The sequence below is a fragment of the Anopheles maculipalpis genome, chromosome 2RL (genome assembly GCF_943734695.1).
Source record: "Anopheles maculipalpis chromosome 2RL, idAnoMacuDA_375_x, whole genome shotgun sequence".
Classification (NCBI taxonomy): Eukaryota; Metazoa; Arthropoda; class Insecta; order Diptera; family Culicidae; genus Anopheles; species Anopheles maculipalpis.
The window spans coordinates 56,942,137-56,965,080 of NC_064871.1; the positions used below are offsets into that span (position 1 = coordinate 56,942,137).

Sequence of the window (22,944 nt, forward strand, 5' to 3'; positions counted from 1 at the left end):
TCTAAAGCAAAAGCTATTGAATATCTTAATATAATGGTATTGTCGAAGTCAATAGATTAAATATACATAACTCTAATGGAATATTGCACCTGATGTCATGTGAGCTTACAAAGCAAAATTCACGTATTGAATTGGAAAATATAGATTGAATTAAATATAATGCTATGTGGTACGGCCATACTGCACACAATTTGAATGTTGTACGTCTGCTGTACTAAAACAAATCATATACAATGCTACAATTCAGCATGACCAGGCTTGTTGAGGTTGGAACAATGCGTAAAGTTCAGATTGTGTATGCTTTGATCATGCATGCTAAAATGATGTAAAACGTTCCATTTGTTGGACAGAAAGACACGATATTATTTGCTGCCAATGCAGTAAAATCCCAGTGTAATAAAAAATTTACTACATTACCATAACTAACAGCCAGGCAAACTAAATTTCAATCAATTTCATAAAAAGTTCTGCGTTCGTGTGAATGAAACCATTTCACTGCCTGCGTTTTGTTCTGTATTTCATAATTAGTATGGTGCATTACAAAGCAGATCAACTTAATTTTATCGCCATGGTTATTTTTGTTAAAGAAAGGCTAAAGGAACGTCTCACAGGGTGTACAATATCATGCAAGTATTCAAGTGAGCTAGCAAAATAAATTTTGCAAAGGGAGCTGATAAGTAAACAAAATAATCAACACTATCTATGCAGAATGCAGTGAAAATGTAGCTAAGTGATTCGGTGACCAAACTTAATGTATATAAAGCTCTATATGTAAATGACTTTACTTGTAGTAAACAGGCACAAGAATTGTGCGTGTTCATGAATTGAATAAGTTTCAAATGCAAATGTCACGTGAGCTTGGCAAGGAATCACATCAAATTGTTTGGACGTATTTTGAGTAGATCTGCAATAAAGAACTGCTTTTTGGATGCTGCATATTTGAAATATATAAAAATAATACGGCTGGGAGAGTTTCGGGAAAATACTCTTATTACGAACGAAGCATTGTAAACAACATGCTAAGTGTATTGGTTTGGTTATCGCTGGAATGAACATTCCGCAAATTGTTAGTTATTGTAACAGCTATTTAAGGTACTTATACATAATTGCAATCAATGTACAAACATTTCTGCTGAATGTGAATGTGTAATGTTTATATTGAGCATTGTAGCTGCATGATAGGTTTGGCTAAGGTTTGGAAAATATTTTTGCTCCTTCCAGTATGATCGACCTCATTAATATCATCAAAAATCTCTATCTCTCTCTCTCTCGCTTCTTTATCAATACATTTTTTTACATGAAGGTATGAAATGCAGCTAAATTGTTCAACAGTGAAAATATGTAAAACGAACAAAAAAAAAAAGAATGTTCGGAAATTTTCCAAAATTTACCTATCCATGTACAATTAAATTATAGCTCATAAGAAATCTAATATCTTATGCAAGATAGTAAAACATTTATACCAAAAATTAGCTTTACAATATTTATAAGCCGCCTGCAAATGACTTAGTACGTGACGTTCTACACATGCACATGTAATCAGACCTGATCTGGTCATACACATACCATCGACATGTTTTATTTCATTTAAATCACTAAACTACAAATCTATTCCTGCTAACATTTACAAACCTTGCTTCTGGAAAAACAGTGCCATAAATTGTTGATTCACAAACTAATATAACATTAAACATTGAAGTAAAAGAACTGGTTTTGCCACAATGAAACTCCTGGTTTCCGAAACATGCGTTTGGGAAGTCATTATATTTTGGAATAGATTAAATTTTGCGAATAGCTTTACAAGTTGGAAGCTACTTTGGTTTGAATTTATTTTGATATCTGGAGGTTTGCTGTGCTGCAATCTGTTAAGTTACTTTAGCGTTTGCGAACTTCGCGGGACAAGTCAATACAACCGTTCGGAATAATTGAAAAATCTTTTTTTCAGGTTTTGGATGCTTAAATTTAATCTTTATCAATTTCAGTTTGTATTGCTCAAGGAAAACTATATACTCTATAAAGTATTAACAATGTATGTAACAATGGGAATGTTATTCATGTCCCAGAATAAATACCATACTACCTTTACAATTTGCGCTTCCATGGTAATTACCTGAAAGTTTGCATTTTTCACGCTGTTTAGCGTCATTTGTTAAAATAACACACTTCGTTTACCAAACTGTTGAAGCGCTTGTGGTTTGTGCTTGTTCTTTGAATATCAAGCGATTATTTATTGACTTGCTTTCCTAACAGTACAGAGCGAATGACCGGGATATTAGTTTTATTTTGCATTGTAAACTTCATAAGTTTTCCAGCATGCAACACCATGCCATTGACGGTTCATACGTTATTATTCTACATAATATTAATTTAAGAAATGAAACATTGTGAAAGCCATCAATCATAGAACGATAACAATTTCTGTTGATAGATTTCTCACAGCGATATGTTATGTTGAATCATTATAGTAAACAAGTTCGTGTAAGCTCCAAAGTCAAAATGTATACCCTGAATAAAACAACCAAGATGTATGAAATGATGGATCAATAGTAAATTAAACCAAAATTAAACGAAAAGTAAGAAATTGTATTGCTTCGCATAAAAGAAAAACATTCGACTGCATGTACTCCTGCTAATAAATGGCTTTAGTCCGATTTGGTTTATCTACTATATAAATTTAACCAGAGCAATGTATCACAGCTATAAGAACCACAAAAATGTATAATATTTAAAAGAGCTTGAATATACACGTAAACGCGCTATACATTTAACATAAAAAAACTGAAAATATATAGTCTAGTTGTGTAATACATTTAGCAGTATCAAATAACGATAATTTTCAATCATCCCCGAGATATTCTTAGTTTGAAATACTCATCTTAACATTTGAATTTAGTTTATGGTTAAAAACTAGACGCAAATGTCAGAATCGAAAACTATTTTTTTAAAGCACTAATTTTCATCAGTTTATTAAGTGCGTGCGTTAATTTATTGAGTATTGATACGACTCAGCATGAGCAAAAAAAAAAATATGGCCATTAATTGGCCATATTTAACAGAAACAAGCAAACAATAGCGTAATATATTTAACGGAAGCAAAATATATTAATGTATGCAAAGCGAAGAACAAGTAACTGGCAGCGCAAGCAAATAGAATGAAAATAAAAAAAATAGACTAATAAAAAGCATTCTAAAGGAAAATATGCGTGAACAACGTTAAATAGTGCTTAGAACAAAATTGAACGTACATTTGTGTTTCCGATATTGCGTGATGATGCCATAAAATGCTCAACTGTTACAGCCACCACAAATCACATCCCGAGTTCATACTGCGTATTCATTCTTACCGCAACAGATGAAAGAGAAAACATTTTGATTGAACAATGAAATAAAACAAGCCGAAAGATGCAAAAGTGATCAACAAAGGTCACTGAAATGGGAAGAACATTCACTTGATAATAAAACGGCTTGGTATCAGTCCGAAATAATAAAAGATTCCTGTTAGAGATAAGTAAAGGCAAAAGACTCAAAGACACTGCAAACAAGTTAACCAAACCAACTTGAAAAGTTTCAAGAATATGACTACCTTCACTATGTAGTTCAACGCATACTTAATTTAACTGTATTGCCATGTACAGTTTTTCACATCCAGTCTCTTTTTTGTAGTAATTATAGATACTTGTGATTCCATGCTAGATAAATTAATAACAGTGGCAGTTGGTGATCTTGTGTGAGTACTAAAGTCATTATGCAAGAACTGATCTTTCGATTGATGGACGAAAGTTATCAACATTTGAAGATTTGTCGCATTTTTTTGTATAGCACTCTCAAACCAAAATGAATTTGTAAAACATTCGGGAGAACTTTCCGTGCAGGACATGAACCCCACTTGCCCTGTCATGTGAAGAAATTTATATTCCTTTTTATCACTGCATTCACAGCTGCAAATAAGGATAAATGAAGGCAATGAAGCCAGTAATGGCTGACCATGTTCTTGAGACTGTAGTCATGGTTTAAAAAGGCTGTTCACCACTATGCGGTGCATTATACTTGCTACCTTTTTCGCATTACAATGCGTCCATATTCAGACAAAAGAATACTTCCACACCTGTAAGATACGTTAAGCGAACGGAACAGAAGAAGTAGATTCATTGATATTATAAGGTGAATGTTCTAATCAGAGCAGAACAGCAAAGCTTGTTTATTGTGAAGACGGTGCATTGAAATGTATCTAATGTTCCATGTAATGGAAAAGAGGAAAGGAACATGTTTAATGTACACTTTTATAGACAAATTTTGAACTTTTCATACTCAGACATGCTGATTATAATTCAATCTCAGAAAAAACTTGACATAAAGAGGGCGCCACCATCATCAAAGGAGGAAATGGTTGATCTCAAAGAATTGCTCAAAGCGAACAGTGTTGTTCGAGATCTCCCTGTTCGGTGTATACGGCAAAGTGACATGGACTAAGAAAAAGGATGCGTGCGTAATGCAATTTTTATTATCTCCTTGCTGTTTCTGTTTGATAAAAAGTGCGTATCCTATTTTTGGAGGCCTGATTTACATGCAACTAATCATTTCTCCCCTAAAACATTATGTTTCAACTCTTTTAGAGCTTTGCTTCCCCTATTGACAAAATCTATGTAAATCTGCAAACTAAACCACTACTATTAAGGCAAATTTGTATTGGAAAAAATCCTTAGTAGTGATAATTAAGGCAATTTTGTCAATAGGGCCCTGCTCTTTATTGATCAATGATATTGAGATATGTTGGGCACGCGAAATGATTTCTGATCGGTACATCGCGTCGAAGTGACTTTACCGTAGCGCTCCGTAGTGAGAACTCCAACTTGGAGAACTTGGTAATCCATAGTGAGCCGGACTTTTGAACTCTACTCAAGTACGATGCGATACGAGCTCGATACGATCACAACTGCAACGAATGAATGGCTTTCCTCGATTCACGGTCGTTTTAGGGTAGGGGAAATATCAACACATGTGCTCATGTCCAGATGTAAAGCAGATTAGCCGTACTTTTCCTTCCAAACGCAACAGGAATGCAATGTTGCAGAATCTTAAGGGGAAAGTGTTGATGATTAAGCTCATTTGAAATTGAAGATTGTTGTAAATTTTTGATCGTCTCTCACACTAGGTAACAACGACTGGGACGAACTGTAATAGTTTTATTTTTAGTGTAAGCGTAAGTATAGATAAATTAATCATGAATTACTATATATTTTGCTATACATGTACATGGTGCTTGCAGTTCGACGAATGATATAGCAAACAATTAATGATATACCTTTAATTTCTACAACAAACTTGTGTGCACAGGTGCATGTTAAACAAATTGAGAACAAAAAATGCAAGCTATGCAATGTTTACAAACATAAAAAAGCAACTTACGGCAAAAAGTTTTGCTTTTCTGCTCCTGTAGGTAATGCTAAAGAATTAAAATAACGGCGTTTGGACCCTGATACTCTCGCACGCTCAGTAATGCTCTCCATTCCTTACGCCCGTTTATCACTCTCTCGCATACTCAGGTATCTCTTGTGTTGCCCCAAAAGCATAAGCCGAGAGCATTTATACGCAGGCAGCTTAAGTTTGATCTGTCTCCCCTCAACTTCAATCTGCAACTTCGTGCTGCTCTATGCTTAAACGACTTAAGCTACGTCGGAGCAGTGGTACCATCCACCAGCAATGTATCTTTATCTCAGTCAGGTGCATGGGTTAGGAGGGAAAAGCACGCGTAATTTATCTGGCGTTGGAGCACATGCGGAGTTGTTTCCCCTACTTTAATACGAGTGGCGATGTGTTCGGGCTCGGCGAAACTATAAAAGTGGAAGGACATACCGATTCATTCATTACAGTTGTGCTTTTTATCATCGTCGTAGACTCGAAAACGTGCGTCTCGCGTATAGTTCAGTTGCGGTGCTTCGGAATCGACTGTAGTGTCTTAAGTGGTACGCGCAGTGTTTGCATGTGCGGCGCACTACTTGAACTGTGTACGGCCTTTGCGTAGAGTGGAAACTTTGGTGTACGTGATCGATACTGTTCAGTGTGTTACCGTGAAATTTCCGCACATAGTACATAGTGAAGCGAATTTTGCATACGGCTCTATGATTTCGTTAAGACCGCCAGCAACAAGTGATAATTATTTTTTATCCCTTTCGTACAAATTGAAAGTGATACAGATTTCGTACACGGTGCTGAGATTCATTTGTTGTCACATTTTAATGCATAAATAGTGGTAATACAGAAGTGTTGCGTTGTCTACATCGTAAGAAATAAACGCTCGCCGAATCGTCCGAACGTTAGCAATTGTCGCTCGTTGCGAAAGATGTTCATCGATTCGTATCTTGTGGGGTTGATGCGAAAAGAGTTCTTTGATCCATTAAACGCCAGAAAAACATTGCTCGTATTTTGCTGTGCACTATCCTGTGTTTTATTCGTGCAGTACATATTTCGCTTGCTCAGCCAGATTAAGAAACTGCCACCAGGTCCGTGGGGTGTGCCAATTTTCGGTTACCTGACTTTTATAGGTCATGAAAAACACACGCAGTATATGAAGCTTGCCAAAAAATATGGTGCACTGTTTAGCGCTAAGCTTGGCGCCCAGCTGACCGTAGTTATAAGTGACTACAAAATTATCCGAGAGGCATTTAAAACGGAAGAGTTTACTGGCCGGCCCCACTCTCCATTGCTGAAGACATTAGGAGGATTCGGTACGTATTATGCTTAAGGCGCAACATTAACGCAAAAATTAACAGATAGGTTATTCAAACTTACTTATTACTGAGTTATTTCTGAGGAAGAGGAAGCATCGCATACCATTGGGTTAAGTTTTTGTCTCGTGATGAAGAATAGGAAAACCCAACAACTATTCTAGACAAGTGTTTTAAAGCTCGTGTCGGCCACACTCTCTGCTCGTGTCAAATATAAAATAGATAACGAGGAAAAACGATAGTGTAATTGATTCCTTCAATTAGGCATTGGTGGTAGTGTAATATTTTAGACTTGAATTAGATTTGTTTTGTTGCGACCTAGTTAAGTTTTATTGGTTACCGAACAATTTGATAGTACTTATCTTACCATATGATTTTAAAAGGCATCATAGTATAAAAGACAACTAACGTTTTATTACTGTAACTAGGGATAATCAATAGCGAGGGACCATTGTGGAAGGATCAACGCCGTTTCTTGCACGAGAAGCTGCGTAACTTCGGCATGACGGTACTCGGAAACAAGAAACATCTGATGGAAAATCGAATAATGGTACGTACACAACAAATCTCATCTTCTAGTATGATAAGCTCATAAAATACTTCGGTAATATTTTTTTCGTTTCCATTATGGTTACGAAATGTTATTGTAAATGCAATGTTGTTTTTTAACGTCCATCTTGTTGGTATGTGTGTTTATTGTGATTTTTCAGACCGAAGTAACAGAACTATTGGTCACGTTGAGTTCCGTAGAAAATAGGTCCACTGATCTCAGTCGTTATCTGTCTGTGTCGGTGAGCAACGTCATTTGTAATATCATTATGTCAGTTCGCTTTTCGATCGAGGATCCCAAGTTCAAACGATTTAACTGGCTTATAGAGGAAGGAATGCGACTGTTCGGCGAAATACACACGATTGACTACATTCCACAAATACAATATTTACCGGGCAATATCAACGCGAAGAACAAAATAGCAAAAAATCGCGAAGAAATGTTTGACTTTTATCGGGAAATTATCGAAGAACACAAGCGAACGTTTGACAACAATAACATACGGGACATTGTCGATGCATATCTTGCCGAGATCGAAAAAGCACAGGCAGAAGGGCGCGATGGAGAATTATTCGAGGGTAAAGACCATGGTAAGTGTTTGTGCATGAAGATACAAATTAGATAATTATCCGTTTTATTTTGGTTTTACTGGTGTTTTATATGTTTTGTTGATTTCACGAATCCATTTTTTAGAGATTCAGATGATGCAGGTGATAGCTGATTTGTTTTCTGCTGGTATGGAAACAATTAAAACTACGTTACTGTGGTTGAATGTGTTCATGCTTCGTCATCCTGATGCAATGCAGCGTGTTCAGGATGAGCTGGATCAAGTGGTTGGTCGCAACCGACTTCCCAGAATCGAGGACGTCCCATACTTGCCAATCACTGAAACGACGATTTTGGAGGTGATGAGAATATCCAGTATAGTGCCATTAGCTACTACTCACTCTCCCAAGAGGTAAGCATTGGTATGCTTGGTATCAAGTATATTGTGTATCTTATTGTACACATATAGTCCGTAATGTACACATCTAAATTGATAAAAAAAACTTAATTTATCACAGCTGAATGATATGGTAGATTGTAAATTAGGCTAAAGCTTTTTTTTTTGTTGAAACCTCTATCGTTTTTAAATTGTGTCAAGTGAGCTAATTAGCAACAATTAATTAAACTACTTTCGTATCGAATTGGATTGTGTTACAATCAATGCATATATGTTTGTTATATGACTTTTGTTTTTGTTTTCTTTGCATGCAGTGACGTTGTTATAAATGGTTACACAATACCTGCTGGATCTTACGTTGTGCCACTAATTAACAGTGTTCATATGGACCCAAACTTGTGGGACAAACCAGAGCAGTTTAATCCAAGCAGGTTCTTGGACGCCGAAGGAAAAGTCCACAAACCTGACTACTTCATACCGTTTGGAGTCGGCCGTCGGCGATGTCTTGGAGATGTACTGGCACGCATGGAATTGTTTCTGTTTTTTTCTTCAATTATGCACACCTTCACAATCGAGCTACCGGAAGACGAACCAATGCCCGGGTTAAAAGGAATTATCGGAGTCACAATCAGTCCACAGGCGTTTCGCGTCAATCTTATACCACGTCCACTTCAAACAGAACTGGTAAATATGAACACCATCGGAATGTGCTGACAAGGATTGAGCTCTACTGTGGACCCTGCGCGAGACCAATACGCGGCTGCCTTATGAACGTCGATCGGAAAGATTCCATACCCCCGATCTTCTTGCAAACAAAGCAGAGCAGAAGTAATATCATTTTCCGAGCACGGTATGTTCCTAGCGAATTAAAGACAATAAATTATCATAAGAAAAAAACACACATACGCACGCACACACATACACACACGCACGTACAAACACGAGCGCAACTGTAACGAGTACGGTTATGTCACACGAAACAAAATCTTTTAAACTTATCTGTTCAAATCAGTGTGATGCGATGGTTAAGTTCGCATATGTTCGATCACTAGTCAATTCCGTTCTGTATTGTTTCTTTTCTTTTGTTTGCATTTGTTATTTTACACGGCGAAAGCATTATTTATATTCCTCACCACGCCTGTCCTTACAAAGCAGTTCATAGGATTGCCATGAGTCGTACAATGATAGAAACAAATATGAAAAAATGAATCAACCCTTGAAAGCGCTTGTAAATGATAGCAAGTTTCACTCATTTGAAACATTCATTTCAGTTGCCTGAATGTTTCTTTCAGGCAAAGAAGTTCAGTTTCACACAACTGGAATATGATTTGGCAGTTAACACTCAGTGAAAGTTGTTCATTCGTTTATCAGCGGTTTTACAAATGTACTTATAAACGAACGAAGACACAAAAAGGGTACACAGAAAAGATTAATCGAACAAAACTAACAATCAGTGTATCGATAATACGAGGAAAACTGGGAAGGTAGAATACACGATTGTGTGGAATTTTACTGATTCAATATTCTTTCACGCAAACAGTTTTCTTATATTTGATAGTGTAGCACACAACGTAGATCTGTGTTACTATAAAAAACCCACGTTTCAATATTCCATGACAAAATGAAAAAAAAAATTAAAAAAAAACTAGCTGTTATATCGCGCTGACATTCAATAGTGTCATTAAATCTTAAAAATACCAACATTTGAATCTGTACAATGAACGATAAGCGTTATCCATGGCAGGATTATAAAAAAAACAATGTGTTCATCATAATATATAATTAGTGTATTAAGATAAGCGTGGAAGTTATTTAATAGCATTTGATTAGCAAGTGGAACTTGCGAATGATAGCATTCGGTTGCGCATAATCGGCTAATAACTACAAGAATAGAAATTGTTGAGGTTTGCCATATGTGTTGTAAGATATTTTTGAATTATCTCACAGTAATCCATTGTAAAGGAGAGTATCTACGAAGTATGAAAAGAAAACACTGCCTTGTTTTGCACTGTAGATAATTGATACATTAATTCAATAGATGAAAAATAACGAATTGGATAGCGTTACTTGCATTGATTGCCAATGGATCGGAGCTCAAATTGACAAAAGAAACTCAATCACATTCAATTTACAACAAAACGCGTTAGAATCTTCACTTCATGAAGGACAATAATTTTACGGAATGAAGGCGTTACTTTTTATATAATTAAGAATGTTTAGGAAATAAATCAGTTGTCACTGTAGTTTATTATTTTTTTTTTGGTAAAAAAATTTTACTCATTCTTTTTTATATTTTTGTGGTACACTTACTGCTATGAAAGTAAGTAGCACTTTACATCGAACTTCAAAATCTCAGCTACGGAATAAACGACACACGTGCCTGCGAAACATTGTTGTGAAATTGCCAGATAAAATTTGATTGTTGTTTTCTTCCAGAGAAAGTAAATTATAGCGCAACATTTAAAGATATTTTACACAATACATTACCATAGCAACAACAATATCGACACGGAAGCTGGCATTAAGAGCTATGTTTGAAATTTTCTTAGTTTCCTGTAAATGGCAAAATCTCTATCACGCTTTAAAAATGCTACACGATCAATAAAAGGACTTCTTCACTAGCCAGCATTATGTTTTAGTTTAAATGTAAGAGCTAAAGGAAATATTTGTTCTCGTGTGCTGATACTACAGCAAATCAGTAACAGGGTAGAGCGGTAGATTATTTATTTTGACACTTTTTTACTGATGTGCAACGATGAACACCTTGTCTTTTGATTCATAATAGATCTTTAGCTGCAGTAAGTGTATAATAATAATTAAAAAAAAACAAATTCAACGAAAAGTATTACTGTTTTTTTGTTTTTGAGAAAATGATGCGATAATCTGGCGGCGTTAAAGTAATGCCACACGCTCCCGTCAAATCGATTGTAGTCGCATCCTCGGGAGCAATGCTAAACCAATCGTAATGGTGCACTATATGTGCGACGTACAAGTGCAGAATGTTTCTGGCTAGCTCGTCCCCCAGGCACATACGCTTTCCAACCTGAAATGGGAGAAAGCAGCTCGGGGTCGTAAAACGCCCTTCTGGATCTAGAAAGCGTTCCGGTTTGAAGATGTTGGGCGCATCGAACAGTGTAGGGTTCATGTGTACTGCCCATATCAACGGCATAATCATCGTATTTGCAGGTATCTTAAAACCAGCAACCGTAATTTCCTGTGTTGTTGAAAAATAAGAAGCAAAAAAAATCCAGTAATAGATCACATGACACTTTGGGCGAGGTATTGAGCATAAATAAGATTTAGATTTACCTTTGTGGTGCCGTGTGGAATGCCGACTGGTACAACGGTACGAATGCGTTGAACTTCCGCAATGGTAGCACGTAAGTAGGGCAGTGCTTCCACATCGTTCAAAGAAGGTGAGTCATTCGCGACCAACCTTTGTTTTAGCTCTTCTCGCAGGCGCTGTTGAACTGCTGGGTAAAGGGCGATATATAGCAAAGCCCAGCGAATCGTCGTAAATGTTGTATCGACACCCGCTCCGAATAGGTCTGCCATCAAATGACGCAGCTGTATGTCATCGCAAAATGTAGCGTCCGGGCGGCCTGCTTCTTGTCGTTTCGTGGCTTCTTTCAAGAAGCAGTTTAAAATGGATTCTTCTTGTTGTTCATAAGGTGCATTTGAAGAACACATTTTGGTGCGCTGTTCAGCTATTATTGTATTATATATCGTGTGCGTTTTAGCTTTTCCCTCCAGAAGAAAATGTATTGTCTTTCGTGTGGAAGGCAAATATCTATGAAGTTATTGTAAAATAAAATTAAAAACAAGAAGTAAGCCATCATCACTACAATCAAACTTAGTAGTTGTGCGGGTAAATACATAACATAATATTACCTCAACACTGGCAAGAAATTGACAGCCATCGATACTCCAATATGCTTGACGCCTTCTTCTTGAAGATGTTGTAAATATTGCCATGTGGCATCGTTCTTGTTATATTTTATACCAAATACTAAATCATTTAACAGGTTGCCGAGTGTGTGATGTATGACGGCGGATGGGTTAAAGCCGTGTTGCTCCCTAACTGCTTTGCTGTCGATATCCTTTCAGCACCATGAAAGAAAAAATACAAGGCAAGAATCGAAGAAACATGAAGATATGTAGGAAACTCGTATCGATCGTAAATATTGGTATTTTATGAATTAGAATTTAAAAAGAAATGGTGGTACGGTTAAAAAATATAACATACCTCGATCAATTCATTCAGTCCAGACACAATCCTACGCTCTAGGTCCAGACGCGCTGCACCAAATTTGATCATACCCAGGCGACGTAGCCATTCGATCGATAATCGACGCTGATCACGCCACAAATCGCCTTGGGCACAAATTAGTCCTGAAATAAGGGTTACAAATTTGCAGCAATGATGGAATGTTGAATGAACTTTCATTCTGATCTAGCTAAACCGTAAAATTTAAAATTGAAACGGTACATTGCTAAGCATAAAATCATTGTTTAATTTTTCTCATCATAAACACAATCGCTTACCATAGCCTCCCATAATACCGTGCGTAACAAATAGTGGAGCACGTCCGGTAGTTTCTTCTCGTGCCAAAATGGTACGAATTAAAGCAGGATCAGTAACTACAACGGCATATACTTGCCCCATCCACAAGCCATAAATATGACCATACCGCTTAGCGAGTCGAGCAAATGTTTCGTAAGGTTTGCGAGCATCAATGAAAGGTAAGTAGCCGATAAACGGTAATCCATACGGTCCGGGAGGCTTTCCATATCGGCTGTGTAAGCTAATCAGGAACCATCCCAAGAGGAATAATATCAATGTTACGAACATCACCATGGCTGGTCTGTAATAGGTAATAGAACAATAATGGTTTCGTTAAAATAAAAACGCATCCTTTTTAATTTATTTCTTTAAATAGTAATGATCCAACAATTTTCTTAGAAAGTCCACAAACATTCGAAAACCAGATATTCATTTATTTAATACACTGATAAAGAATTCTCAATCTTCTGTTTGTTTGACATTAAAATTTACGATGAGAAGCCTTCGCCGGCCGTTTCTGGGTTTACTTGATTTCTATACTAGTAGCTCTACTAATAGCTGGATGGTTAGTTCTGTGTACCGTGTCCTGTGTACGTGTTTGCTTTGCGTTGCTGGACCACCACCGTCTCGGCTTATTAAAATAGGATTGCGTGAATAATGTCAATTTAGGATTGATACTATGTTAACAATACAATCAACACTTAATATTTGACACTTAATGCACATTACAACATCCACCTGTGGCACTACGGAGCAATAGAAATATACAATCTTTTGTTTAATATCAGTGACCGTATTGTCTAAAATGATAATGATTGAATCAAACATGAAATCGATAAACTGTTTGCCGACCCCTGAAAAAGTTAATTTATTTTGAGTTTCGATGTATACGTATGAAGTGGCGCAGTTGTGCCCAAGTGTTAGCTGATGATATTTATCGCTGAGCAACACTGTTGTTTTTTGTTGGCATGAGGCATGATGGCAACATGAAATGGCAATTTAAGTATGCATTTGCAGAGAACTGCAAATAATGAATTATTGTCTATTACAAACGGTATGCTGAATTAGACCGAAACAATGGCACGATAAAACAACATGTTTACATTATTATTTATACACAATTACAAACACATGGTAGGAGCATTCACACGCACACAACCAAACACCCACACTCGTAGTCACGCACACAGTTAGCAATGCATGTAATGATTTTTGTGTTTTCGTTTAGGTAGTTTAAACCTACAAGCAGTAAAAATGATCCAAAACGTATCGTAATAAATTTGAACAAATGCAAACTTTACTCAAAAATATAATATACACCGGTACGAAATGTGTATAACCTAACATTTACCAGACAAAACACACCAGACTTGTTTACAAATCACCGGCACAATTCACAGTAGCACAGTAGCGTAATCACTTCACAATGTTTCTGCTTCTGTAGTTCAGAGCAAACTGAGATACATTTTCTCGCCGCAATCGCGTACAAATGTCACCAAACGCACGGCACTAAGAATTTGGAAGTCTAATCAAAATGATCAAACTTTCAAATTGAAAATCCCGACTAAAGCTTCACTTTACAGCAGCTCTGCTTAGAGCGCGCTAAAGAACGTCACACCTCTCGGTATCAGCAGTAAGCCGGTCTTCAAGAAACTGACTAGCTGCAAGAACGCCAGAACCCGAAGGTGGAGCTTTTTATTTTTCTTCTTTTATTCTTTACTATCGTTCCTTCTGAACTTTTCAGTGCCGTTCGCTTTCATTTGTTAATGCCATGTTTAGATCAATAAGAGGTGAATGTGGTTTCGAAGACCCAAAGTCTCTATAAAATAAACAAAAAAAAAAAATGTTGGAACAATAAAAACTGTTGGTGTCAAGTTCCCTTTATTGCATTACTTTTATGATTCTGCTTTGATTCATATGCTACCATCCGAAGAAGAATGTGCCAGACCAGCAAACCAAACCGAGGCGCTTTTTACAGGGTAATAAGAAACCAAGATTTGTTTGCAGATGTGTCGACCATGATGATCATTCGTTAGAGCCTATATTTAAACTTTTAATCCAACGTAGGCTTTATTGTAACGGATTTAATTTTCTGTTTAAATTTTCTTCACTAGCCTGTCCCACAAAGGTAGCTTAGCAATGCCATGTTGGACAGATTATCTTTTAAATGTATGTAAAGTGTTTTGCAAACGTTTTTATCGCTGCTTTAAAAATAGTACGATTCCTTAATAAATCAAAATGCGTGGAAATTGTTCATTCAATTAGCTAGACCCGATAAAATACAGGCAACAATATGCTGACTCCAGCAAATAAAATGATATGAAATATTATGGTCATAGCATAGCGATCATAGGAACCAGAGCTCGACAAATTATGTCTCATCAGTATTTAACACATTTTTACAAGTTCGTTCGTTCTCTTAGCAAGATTTTAGCGAAGCACGGATGAGAATGAATAAACAGTACATACACAATTAATTTAAACTCACAATCAATTCATAATAATCTTGCATTTTTTTAAAATACATGCTTCTGTAATGGCAGCATGGCATATTTGGTTAATAGTTTGATTATTATTAGTTTATTACATTATATGAATTATTGTTTTATTTGTTTTTATGGTATGCGCAAGCCGTCATAACTAAAATAAATAAATGTAATATTATATGTAATTATGTAACAATATATTTTGCAGTTGACTTTCTAACAATAAAAATGATTCATGAAGATTCCGCACTCCATCGACCGTGTGTATTAAATTCCTCCCATTCGATCTACCTTACCATCTGTTAGGGAATGACCGCTTTGATCTAACAAACGTAACCGTGACCTACATGGCTTGGATCATGGTTCCACATGTATGACCCGTTTCATTTGCCGGACTAGACGCATAACGGCAAACAAGTGTTCAATGGGAAAGATTCAAAAATGTCTAATTTTTTTTTAATCTTCAATTATTCGCTATTATTTCGCTTCAATTTAGCAAATTAGCAAACCATGCAATAATTCTGCTTTTGGCGTTTATTGTTATTTTACAAATAAATTTAATGTTCTAAGTAACTGTTATCGAAAACTAACGTTTCAACTGAACGCCGCTTGTATGTATAAATGTCCAACCACTTGCGCGTTGGCGCGGGTCCCCGTTTTACCGGATATAAAAGCCACCGTACAGTTTTCTCTTTTGCCGTGTAAAGTCAAGACATGCGAAGAAAGTAGTTCACACCATAATACAATGATATAATTTTCTTCGTCCCAGTAATATTCATCTGAACCGGGATGCTAACCCTTCTTCTAGGTGAAGTAATGTACAGCGTTCGAGCGAGAGACTAGAGGCTTGTCGCGTTTTACCTGGTCCACAGCCACCCTCAAGGAAGTCGGGTAACCTACTTGGCCGGCCTACGTCAGATTACTCAAAGAACAGTAGAAGCTGGAGAAATGTGGAAGAAAGAAGAAAAACTGGGACGAATGTAACTTTTCCACACACCCTTAGCTCAGGACCGGGCCCACTCAGCCCTTCCGCGTCGTCATTGCCAGCATCTTAGGTACCTCCAGCCAATTGCGGGATTCCGTACTTTCATAATATCCGTCTACGACGTTGTCCACGGTACGAGTTCGGGTAAGACGATGGCGGCTTGGTTTTCGTTCTTCCTTCCTGGCCCGTATCCGACTCAAACAAACTAGCTATCGGAGTTGCTACTCAAGATCACGTTTGCGATCACGACTATGATGATGACAACAACAACGACAACACCATTGGTACTTGGATTTCTGGGTTCAATTAGCTTTCCCTACCTCAAGCAGAGGAGCGTTGTTCCGCATTGGGAAAAGTTGATTTTCGAAACAATGTCCTCCCTCAGCATTTGCTCCCTGCCACTTCTTTCTTTCTTTTACTGTATTTTCTCTCTCTCTTTCTGCCTATTTCATTCTCTCTATCCTTTTTTTCTCTCTATAAGGCCTTGTTGGCGTTTTTATGCCAGCTTGCCATATCTTGTTTCTTAATACTGCCATGCGTTTCAACTAAACTAATGGCGCACAAGTGCGGTTGTTTTACCATTGGTGTTGCTTTTCCAACCAGTAGGAATAACTTTGCATGATGGTCATGGCAGCATCCATTTAAGCCAGATCCTCTCCTGGCGTCGTTATCACTTACCGCAGTTGACCTAAAAACCGAACCTTTGGAGCCACCTCATTTTTTTCGCCTGGAGCAGCTTGTGTCGTTTTACAAGTTCTGCAAAATGTGTGCTTGTAGCTCACCTAAAAAAGTTTTTTTTTTGCAAGTCAATTTAAATCTTTGTGACAGACTACATGCGCTAATTGCGGTTCGATAGGTTCTAATAGATTTATTGTAAAATCAATCCAATCAATGCTACCAATTCAAAACAAAGGAAATGCCGAAAAACTTTCAGAAAAAGGACACATTGAAACCTTGGGCTGTAGTAAAATGAAGTGTGTTACGTTACTTCTGTTCTCCTGACCCTTGTTTTTACTCAGTTACTAAAAATGTCATGACATGATTCATGAGTTTCTTGCTTCTTCTTGGCATAACTACCCGTCAAGGGTCATGCTGGCCATATACTGGCTTACTAGACTTATTGACGCAGCACGTAGTTGGACAGTCCGTCCTCACTCCGGATAACGGTTCGGAACGGATTTGAACTCTGGTCCTACCGTGTGACCACCCTTCCTTATATGAAGCAAATAATTAGTTGAATGGATTACACTGTGTTCATTCATGTTGTGCCATAGTACTATGATCGCTCCCGTGCAGTATTACACCAACTGTGTGATGTACAAAAATACTGTTTACTAGGAGCGGTTTTATGTAAATATGCTGTATGATGGTATCCTGGCTTGTATTCAACCAATTATGCAACAAATTTGACAACAAAACTGTTAAAGATTTGAAACTTCCTGCTTGGCTTAACGACCTACTTTAACTAGGTCACGCCGGCCATCCAATGGTTTACTACACTTGCTGATACCACCGTAGTAGGACAGTCAATCTTCACACTATGGGGGGAGCGTTCTGGATGAGATTTGAATCCCGGTATTGTGGTGTGAAGACGGGTACCGCTGTTGCATTACCACCGGTCCACTTTTTGAAACACCACAATTAAAAACATTTCGCCCGTTAAACTCTTTTTTATTTTACAACCAGCAAATCAATACCGCCAATCCATCCTTCGTACAAATTTCGTACGAGTTTGAAAAAAAAAGTGTTCATAACAGTATGTTCATGTAAATGGTATACTAATACTGACGACACTTGGGGTGTTTTGGTCTGTTGTTTGAGTAAATCATTGTAAATTGCTAATGTCGATGTGCTCTTAATAGGAACTGTTGCTCCTGCTGTTAAATACAACCATGGATTTTCTTTGCGAATTATGTGGGCAGTATTTGTTAGTGATTACTAATTTAACTAGGACGCCTGAGCCGCGTATTTGAGATTGCATAACATGTTGATTAAAATATTACTTTTTACTTAGTTTCAGATCAATCCAATCACAATCGTTACCCATAGTGCACTGCAGCTGTACATTTTGCACAAATACATGTGAGGTAAAATCATACATGAACTATCATAACATAAAGCTGTCAAAGGTCGATGACTTGTTCTTCTGACCTCTTTTCTTTATGGAAATGATATAAAAACCGGCGATTTACTCACTAAGTACCTTAACTCTAGTTTATAAGTTTAGGCCCGTGTTGTCGGTTGTACCCTAAACATGTAAAATCGCACAAATGAGGCCAATGAAGTAAGTAGCATAAGGAGTACAGCTTTGGGTGCCGTTGCTTCGTTGAAAAAAGCATGGATTCTTCATAATGGAGCTCTTTTTTAATGGTTAACTAAAATGACAGGTAAACCACGACCAATCATAACACAGGAACATTTGGGGTTGGGTACAACACAATTCAGGTAAAATATAGATACAAGACCTGAACGGTAATGCGTCTTAAGAATGTTTCTTCAAAAGCAGGTATTTTATATATGTACATGCTCATGCTTTTATAACATAATTGCCACGTTTATTCATTCGGTGAACTGTAGTTTTCTCCAAAGTTGATACCAAATCCTAAAAAAATGATGAAAAACTGATCCAATTTTAATTATGAACGTAGTTTTAACCGAAATCTTTCCTTTGCCGTTATACTGTACTGATGAAAAACTAAAAGTTTACTAAAAGCTTCGGAAAATTAAAGCTAATCTAAACTTAAAAGAAATCCGAATAAAATATTCCGTACACTGGTCACATACTCAACTAGATCGTTGAACCAAAAACATTAGTGTTTGCACTTACATTTCACTAATGAACCGCAAAACTACAAAAATATAATTTCAAACAATATAAAAAATTAACAAATGGCCAAATAATAATAAATATTTCGAATAAACGACATTTCATACCAATCCCAAAAAGGCAAAATATTTGCTCCGACAAGCTTTTCAAAGGAGCGAGTTTTTTTTTTACCAGACTACCGAACCTACTGTCCATGCCAGCAAAAATGTGTGCTAAGAGTTCAACAACCGATCTCATGAACATATAACCGTATTGAATTAAATCAGGTAGCAACTGGTTGGGCAGCCTGCTGTCTACCCAATACCTTGCGGTGGTAGATATCTTTTTCCGTATTCCTGTATATTATCTCGTTAGTTTCATTTACCGATTAGCAGTTTGCCAAGCTGTCTTGTACTCTGGTGCACATTCATATACGAATGCGGACATGGTAAACATACACATTGCAAAGTGTTGGGACTTTCACTATCAAAGGTAATTGAACCTTTGGGCCATCGCGTTACTCCGTTCGACCAGCATCTCGATTGCTGCTAATAAACAACTTACCGGTTTGCAGTCTTTTGATGTCACATACTTCCTCCTTCGAGTTCTGTTACTCTCGAAGCAACCAACTTCGCAAACGCCTCACCAGTTGGCTTCATTTGTGTTCAGAACGATACAAACCTTCGGTACATCATTAAAATGTGTTTCTCTTTACTATGTTTATATGTTGTTGCGGAAGATTAAACTTTGATAAAACTACCCTCTTTATTGATATTGGTTCACAACAAAATCTTAAATAAAATCTGTTACGTAATCAATTGTTAAAATAATATCCAACATCCGAAATGAAGTGATATAAATAGTACATAAAAGTTTGGCTAGATTTTTTTTATGCTTTATGAACCTACAGTACTACAATGGTATGATTTTGGCAATCAGACTAGTATAGTTTGACATATAAACGTCAATTATTTCGTTACATAACAATTACGATTTTATTATCTAGATGTATTACCAATCAAAAATTGTGGAGAATCCCATTTAGTCATTATTTGTGCTTATGTTATATAGAGTGTATTTATGTAAGTAGTACAAAAAATCATTTTATAAATCTTTTATTCTAATTTAGAAAAAAAACCTCAATCCTTCCCCCCAATGAGTTTATATTTTGTACTAATATAAGTTTTAAAAAAGACACTTTCCATAGAACATTGTAGCATTTGAGTACAAACATAGAAATTGTGTACTTTAAACGTGGGATACGGTGTACAGAATTAACTGTATAAAAAAAAACGAGCAAACACTACAAACAAAACTATGCAGAAACATATTCCAAAAAGAAAGAAAATAGCGATCACGTATTGGTCAATCGTTAAATTGGTCAAATGCCTAGTAAACACCTAACGGCAGACAAAAAGATCAACACCACCAGGGCCGGTCAAGCTGGTCATCAGTAGTATGACCGGTACCAAAGTAAACCTCGTTTTTCGTCATACCTCATTCTCCTCACGTTTCGAGACAAGTCTGAGATATAAAGACCGACCTGATGATAACGTACTTGTGGCAGGGATAGACGTCGCGAGTTTGGGTGTAAGACTCAGTAAGAGGATGGTGCAGACTTTTGCTTTAGGTAACGCTCGGTTAATGAACTCACACGAATTTCTGTTCAGACTTTCTCCAGTCAGCTGGTCAGTATTCAAATTAGGACTTCGGTTGCTGTTTTTTTTGTTTTGTGTAACCGTTGATTTTTTTTTTGTAGCTAGACGTTTTTATATTTAGACTTAATTGTGATTCGAACATTGGTTGCCATTTAACTGTTTGCCAATTAAATATATGCCTTTGTTGAACTATGGAATGTGAATTATTTGGTTAACTCTGATTACGACATTATAATGACAATTTGTATTATCTGATATAATCTCTGATTTGTTGTTAGATATAAAGAACAGGCAAAACAGTTGAAATAATACATAAATTGTACATGCGATTGTAGTCATAATGCAAATATTTATAATTTAAGCAATCATTGTATATAATTTACCATAAGGAAGTCAATTACATCATACTCAAACCAGCACTAATAGACCGCCTTCGTGTTTTTTTTTTGTCTTCAGTCTTAAGTCTAAAAATGCTGTAATCAATAAGATTTGTAGAATATTATTTTACTATCTTACTCAAATATAAATAAGATACGCAAATGAATTTGCAAAAATTCGTTAATGGAATTCACATCACGACGACGCCCGAGGTTATGAAGGCCATAAAAAATGTCACAACATCAGTTTCGGCATTGTTGTTTCAAAACATATAAAAATGACTACAAAACCAGTGGCAGCTAAGCTTGAACAATGTAAAATTTAAATATTACAACGGTGCTAGGCGTTACAATAAGTTTCTTTACAGAAACAATAAAGATCGAAGAACATATCTAACGGCAACAGCTATACTCGTATTTTTCGCTATCATTGACTAGCAATAATGACCGTATTTTTTATATTAAAGTATGGTGGTTCTCAAATAAAGATCCTACTTACAGTTTAAGTTTATTGGGAAAAGGGGGAAAAATACAAAATTCTACTGGAATTATTTAAAAGATTTACATCCATTTAGAAAAGAGTAATGTTAATGTCTTAACATAACAATACGGCACTGGACCGTCATAATTAATTATAAATAAATAATGTCTTAACATAATTACAAAACCAACTTAATAAAGTACACATTATCTATCAATAAACGCTTATTGTGTCTTTTACAGCGTGTGGAAATAAATACATCTTTAAATTAGTTGATACAAAAGAGTACAGTGTCGATAAACTCAGGTCAAACAATAAGCAGTAGTTGAAATTAACTATAGTTTGTTAAACTAAAATTATACTCATAATACACTCCAAAAAATTTCTACAATATAATCGAAGGCAGTTCAATTAGCAATCGCGTTATTACTACCACAATAGCGACAATATACACGCCGCAACATAGGAACAGAGTTACTCTACTCCACGACGGTGGTGAGACGGTCATTGAACTCCAAGATTTGCCCCCTTCAGTGACCCATATTTGAAGCGAAAATCTAGAACACTAGGTGACAGCGAGCGGCGCACACGACAGGGTTATCTTTCTCTTTATTGTACTATCTTCCGAAAGATGAGGAAGATGAGGAAGGATCAATGTCTGAGAAGGTGGAAAAGAGTGTTGAGCTGAAGGGAGTAGTTTCTGGAATGGAATGTTCAGCAGGAAAAATGGAAAGAGAAAAACGTGGAACAAGCATCATATGCAAAATAACCCTTTTGTATCTAAGGTCTATCATGCCATAAGTGCTTCCCTTAAAACGTGTTTAATGTTTTCGCAATATGCGATAACAACAAATGCGGAATCAAATTTTTCTAAGATGTTATATTATATTATATTAACATATATTTTCTAAGATGTTTTTCGTTTGTGTTTAATAAAAGTGTTCTATATTATATGTAAAGAAACAGATCACGTGGTAACTATATCAGGTTTTAGGCTTCGTACGTACCAGAAATATGGTTCTTTTTGAAGCAGACGCAATGCCTTGCCTGGTATGACATTCAAAAACTTAGATATTGAAAGTAATGGTGACTACTCCGATGCTATGTCTATTTTTTTTTTTTGTAAATAATGAGTTAGCGTAATGCAGCAAAGTATTGCATTCTTAAAATTCCAGATTTATGTTCATTTTGGTCTGGTGGTGGAGGCGACACAGTCTTCACACTACAGAATCGGTGTTCAAATCCCATCCGGGTCGATCCCTCGTAGTGAGGACTAAAGGACCATAGGTCGTTAAGCCAATGAGAAGAAGACGAAGATCTTCAGATAGGTAAATTTATTAGGTCAACAATCGGGTTCATGTTCTTTTTT

At 36.5% G+C, this 22,944-nt stretch overlaps 2 protein-coding genes across 2 annotated transcripts; one reads left to right on the top strand and one right to left on the bottom strand.

Moving 5' to 3' along the window:
* Nucleotides 1–6,335: 6,335 nt before the first annotated feature.
* LOC126557696 (cytochrome P450 18a1) lies at nt 6,336–8,943 on the top strand. The gene is made up of 5 exons (XM_050213556.1): nt 6,336–6,725; nt 7,154–7,275; nt 7,436–7,865; nt 7,969–8,233; nt 8,533–8,943. Exons 1-5 carry the CDS (start codon nt 6,341–6,343, stop codon nt 8,930–8,932), a joined length of 1,602 nt encoding a protein of 533 aa, XP_050069513.1. The 5' UTR covers nt 6,336–6,340; the 3' UTR covers nt 8,933–8,943.
* Nucleotides 8,944–11,063: 2,120 nt separating this feature from the next.
* Nucleotides 11,064–13,102, bottom strand: LOC126567295 (cytochrome P450 306a1). Its single transcript, XM_050223525.1, has 5 exons — nt 12,764–13,102; nt 12,465–12,610; nt 12,110–12,318; nt 11,528–12,008; nt 11,064–11,432 (listed from the first exon to the last, which is right to left on the bottom strand). Exons 1-5 carry the CDS (start codon nt 13,074–13,076, stop codon nt 11,064–11,066), a joined length of 1,518 nt encoding a protein of 505 aa, XP_050079482.1. The 5' UTR covers nt 13,077–13,102.
* Nucleotides 13,103–22,944: the final 9,842 nt, after the last annotated feature.

Excerpts from the sequence above, each read along its gene's own strand:
- LOC126557696 (XM_050213556.1), top strand. The coding sequence starts at position 6,341 with ATGTTCATCGATTCGTATCTTGTGGGGTTGATGCGAAAAGAGTTCTTT. Across the intron at positions 7,276-7,435 it reads TGATGGAAAATCGAATAATG|ACCGAAGTAACAGAACTATT; the intron begins GTACGTACACAA and ends GTGATTTTTCAG. Across the intron at positions 8,234-8,532 it reads ACTACTCACTCTCCCAAGAG|TGACGTTGTTATAAATGGTT; the intron begins GTAAGCATTGGT and ends CTTTGCATGCAG.
- LOC126567295 (XM_050223525.1), bottom strand. The coding sequence starts at position 13,076 with ATGGTGATGTTCGTAACATTGATATTATTCCTCTTGGGATGGTTCCTG. Across the intron at positions 12,009-12,109 it reads AATTTCTTGCCAGTGTTGAG|ATATTTGCCTTCCACACGAA; the intron begins GTAATATTATGT and ends ATAACTTCATAG. Across the intron at positions 11,433-11,527 it reads TTCCACACGGCACCACAAAG|GAAATTACGGTTGCTGGTTT; the intron begins GTAAATCTAAAT and ends TCAACAACACAG.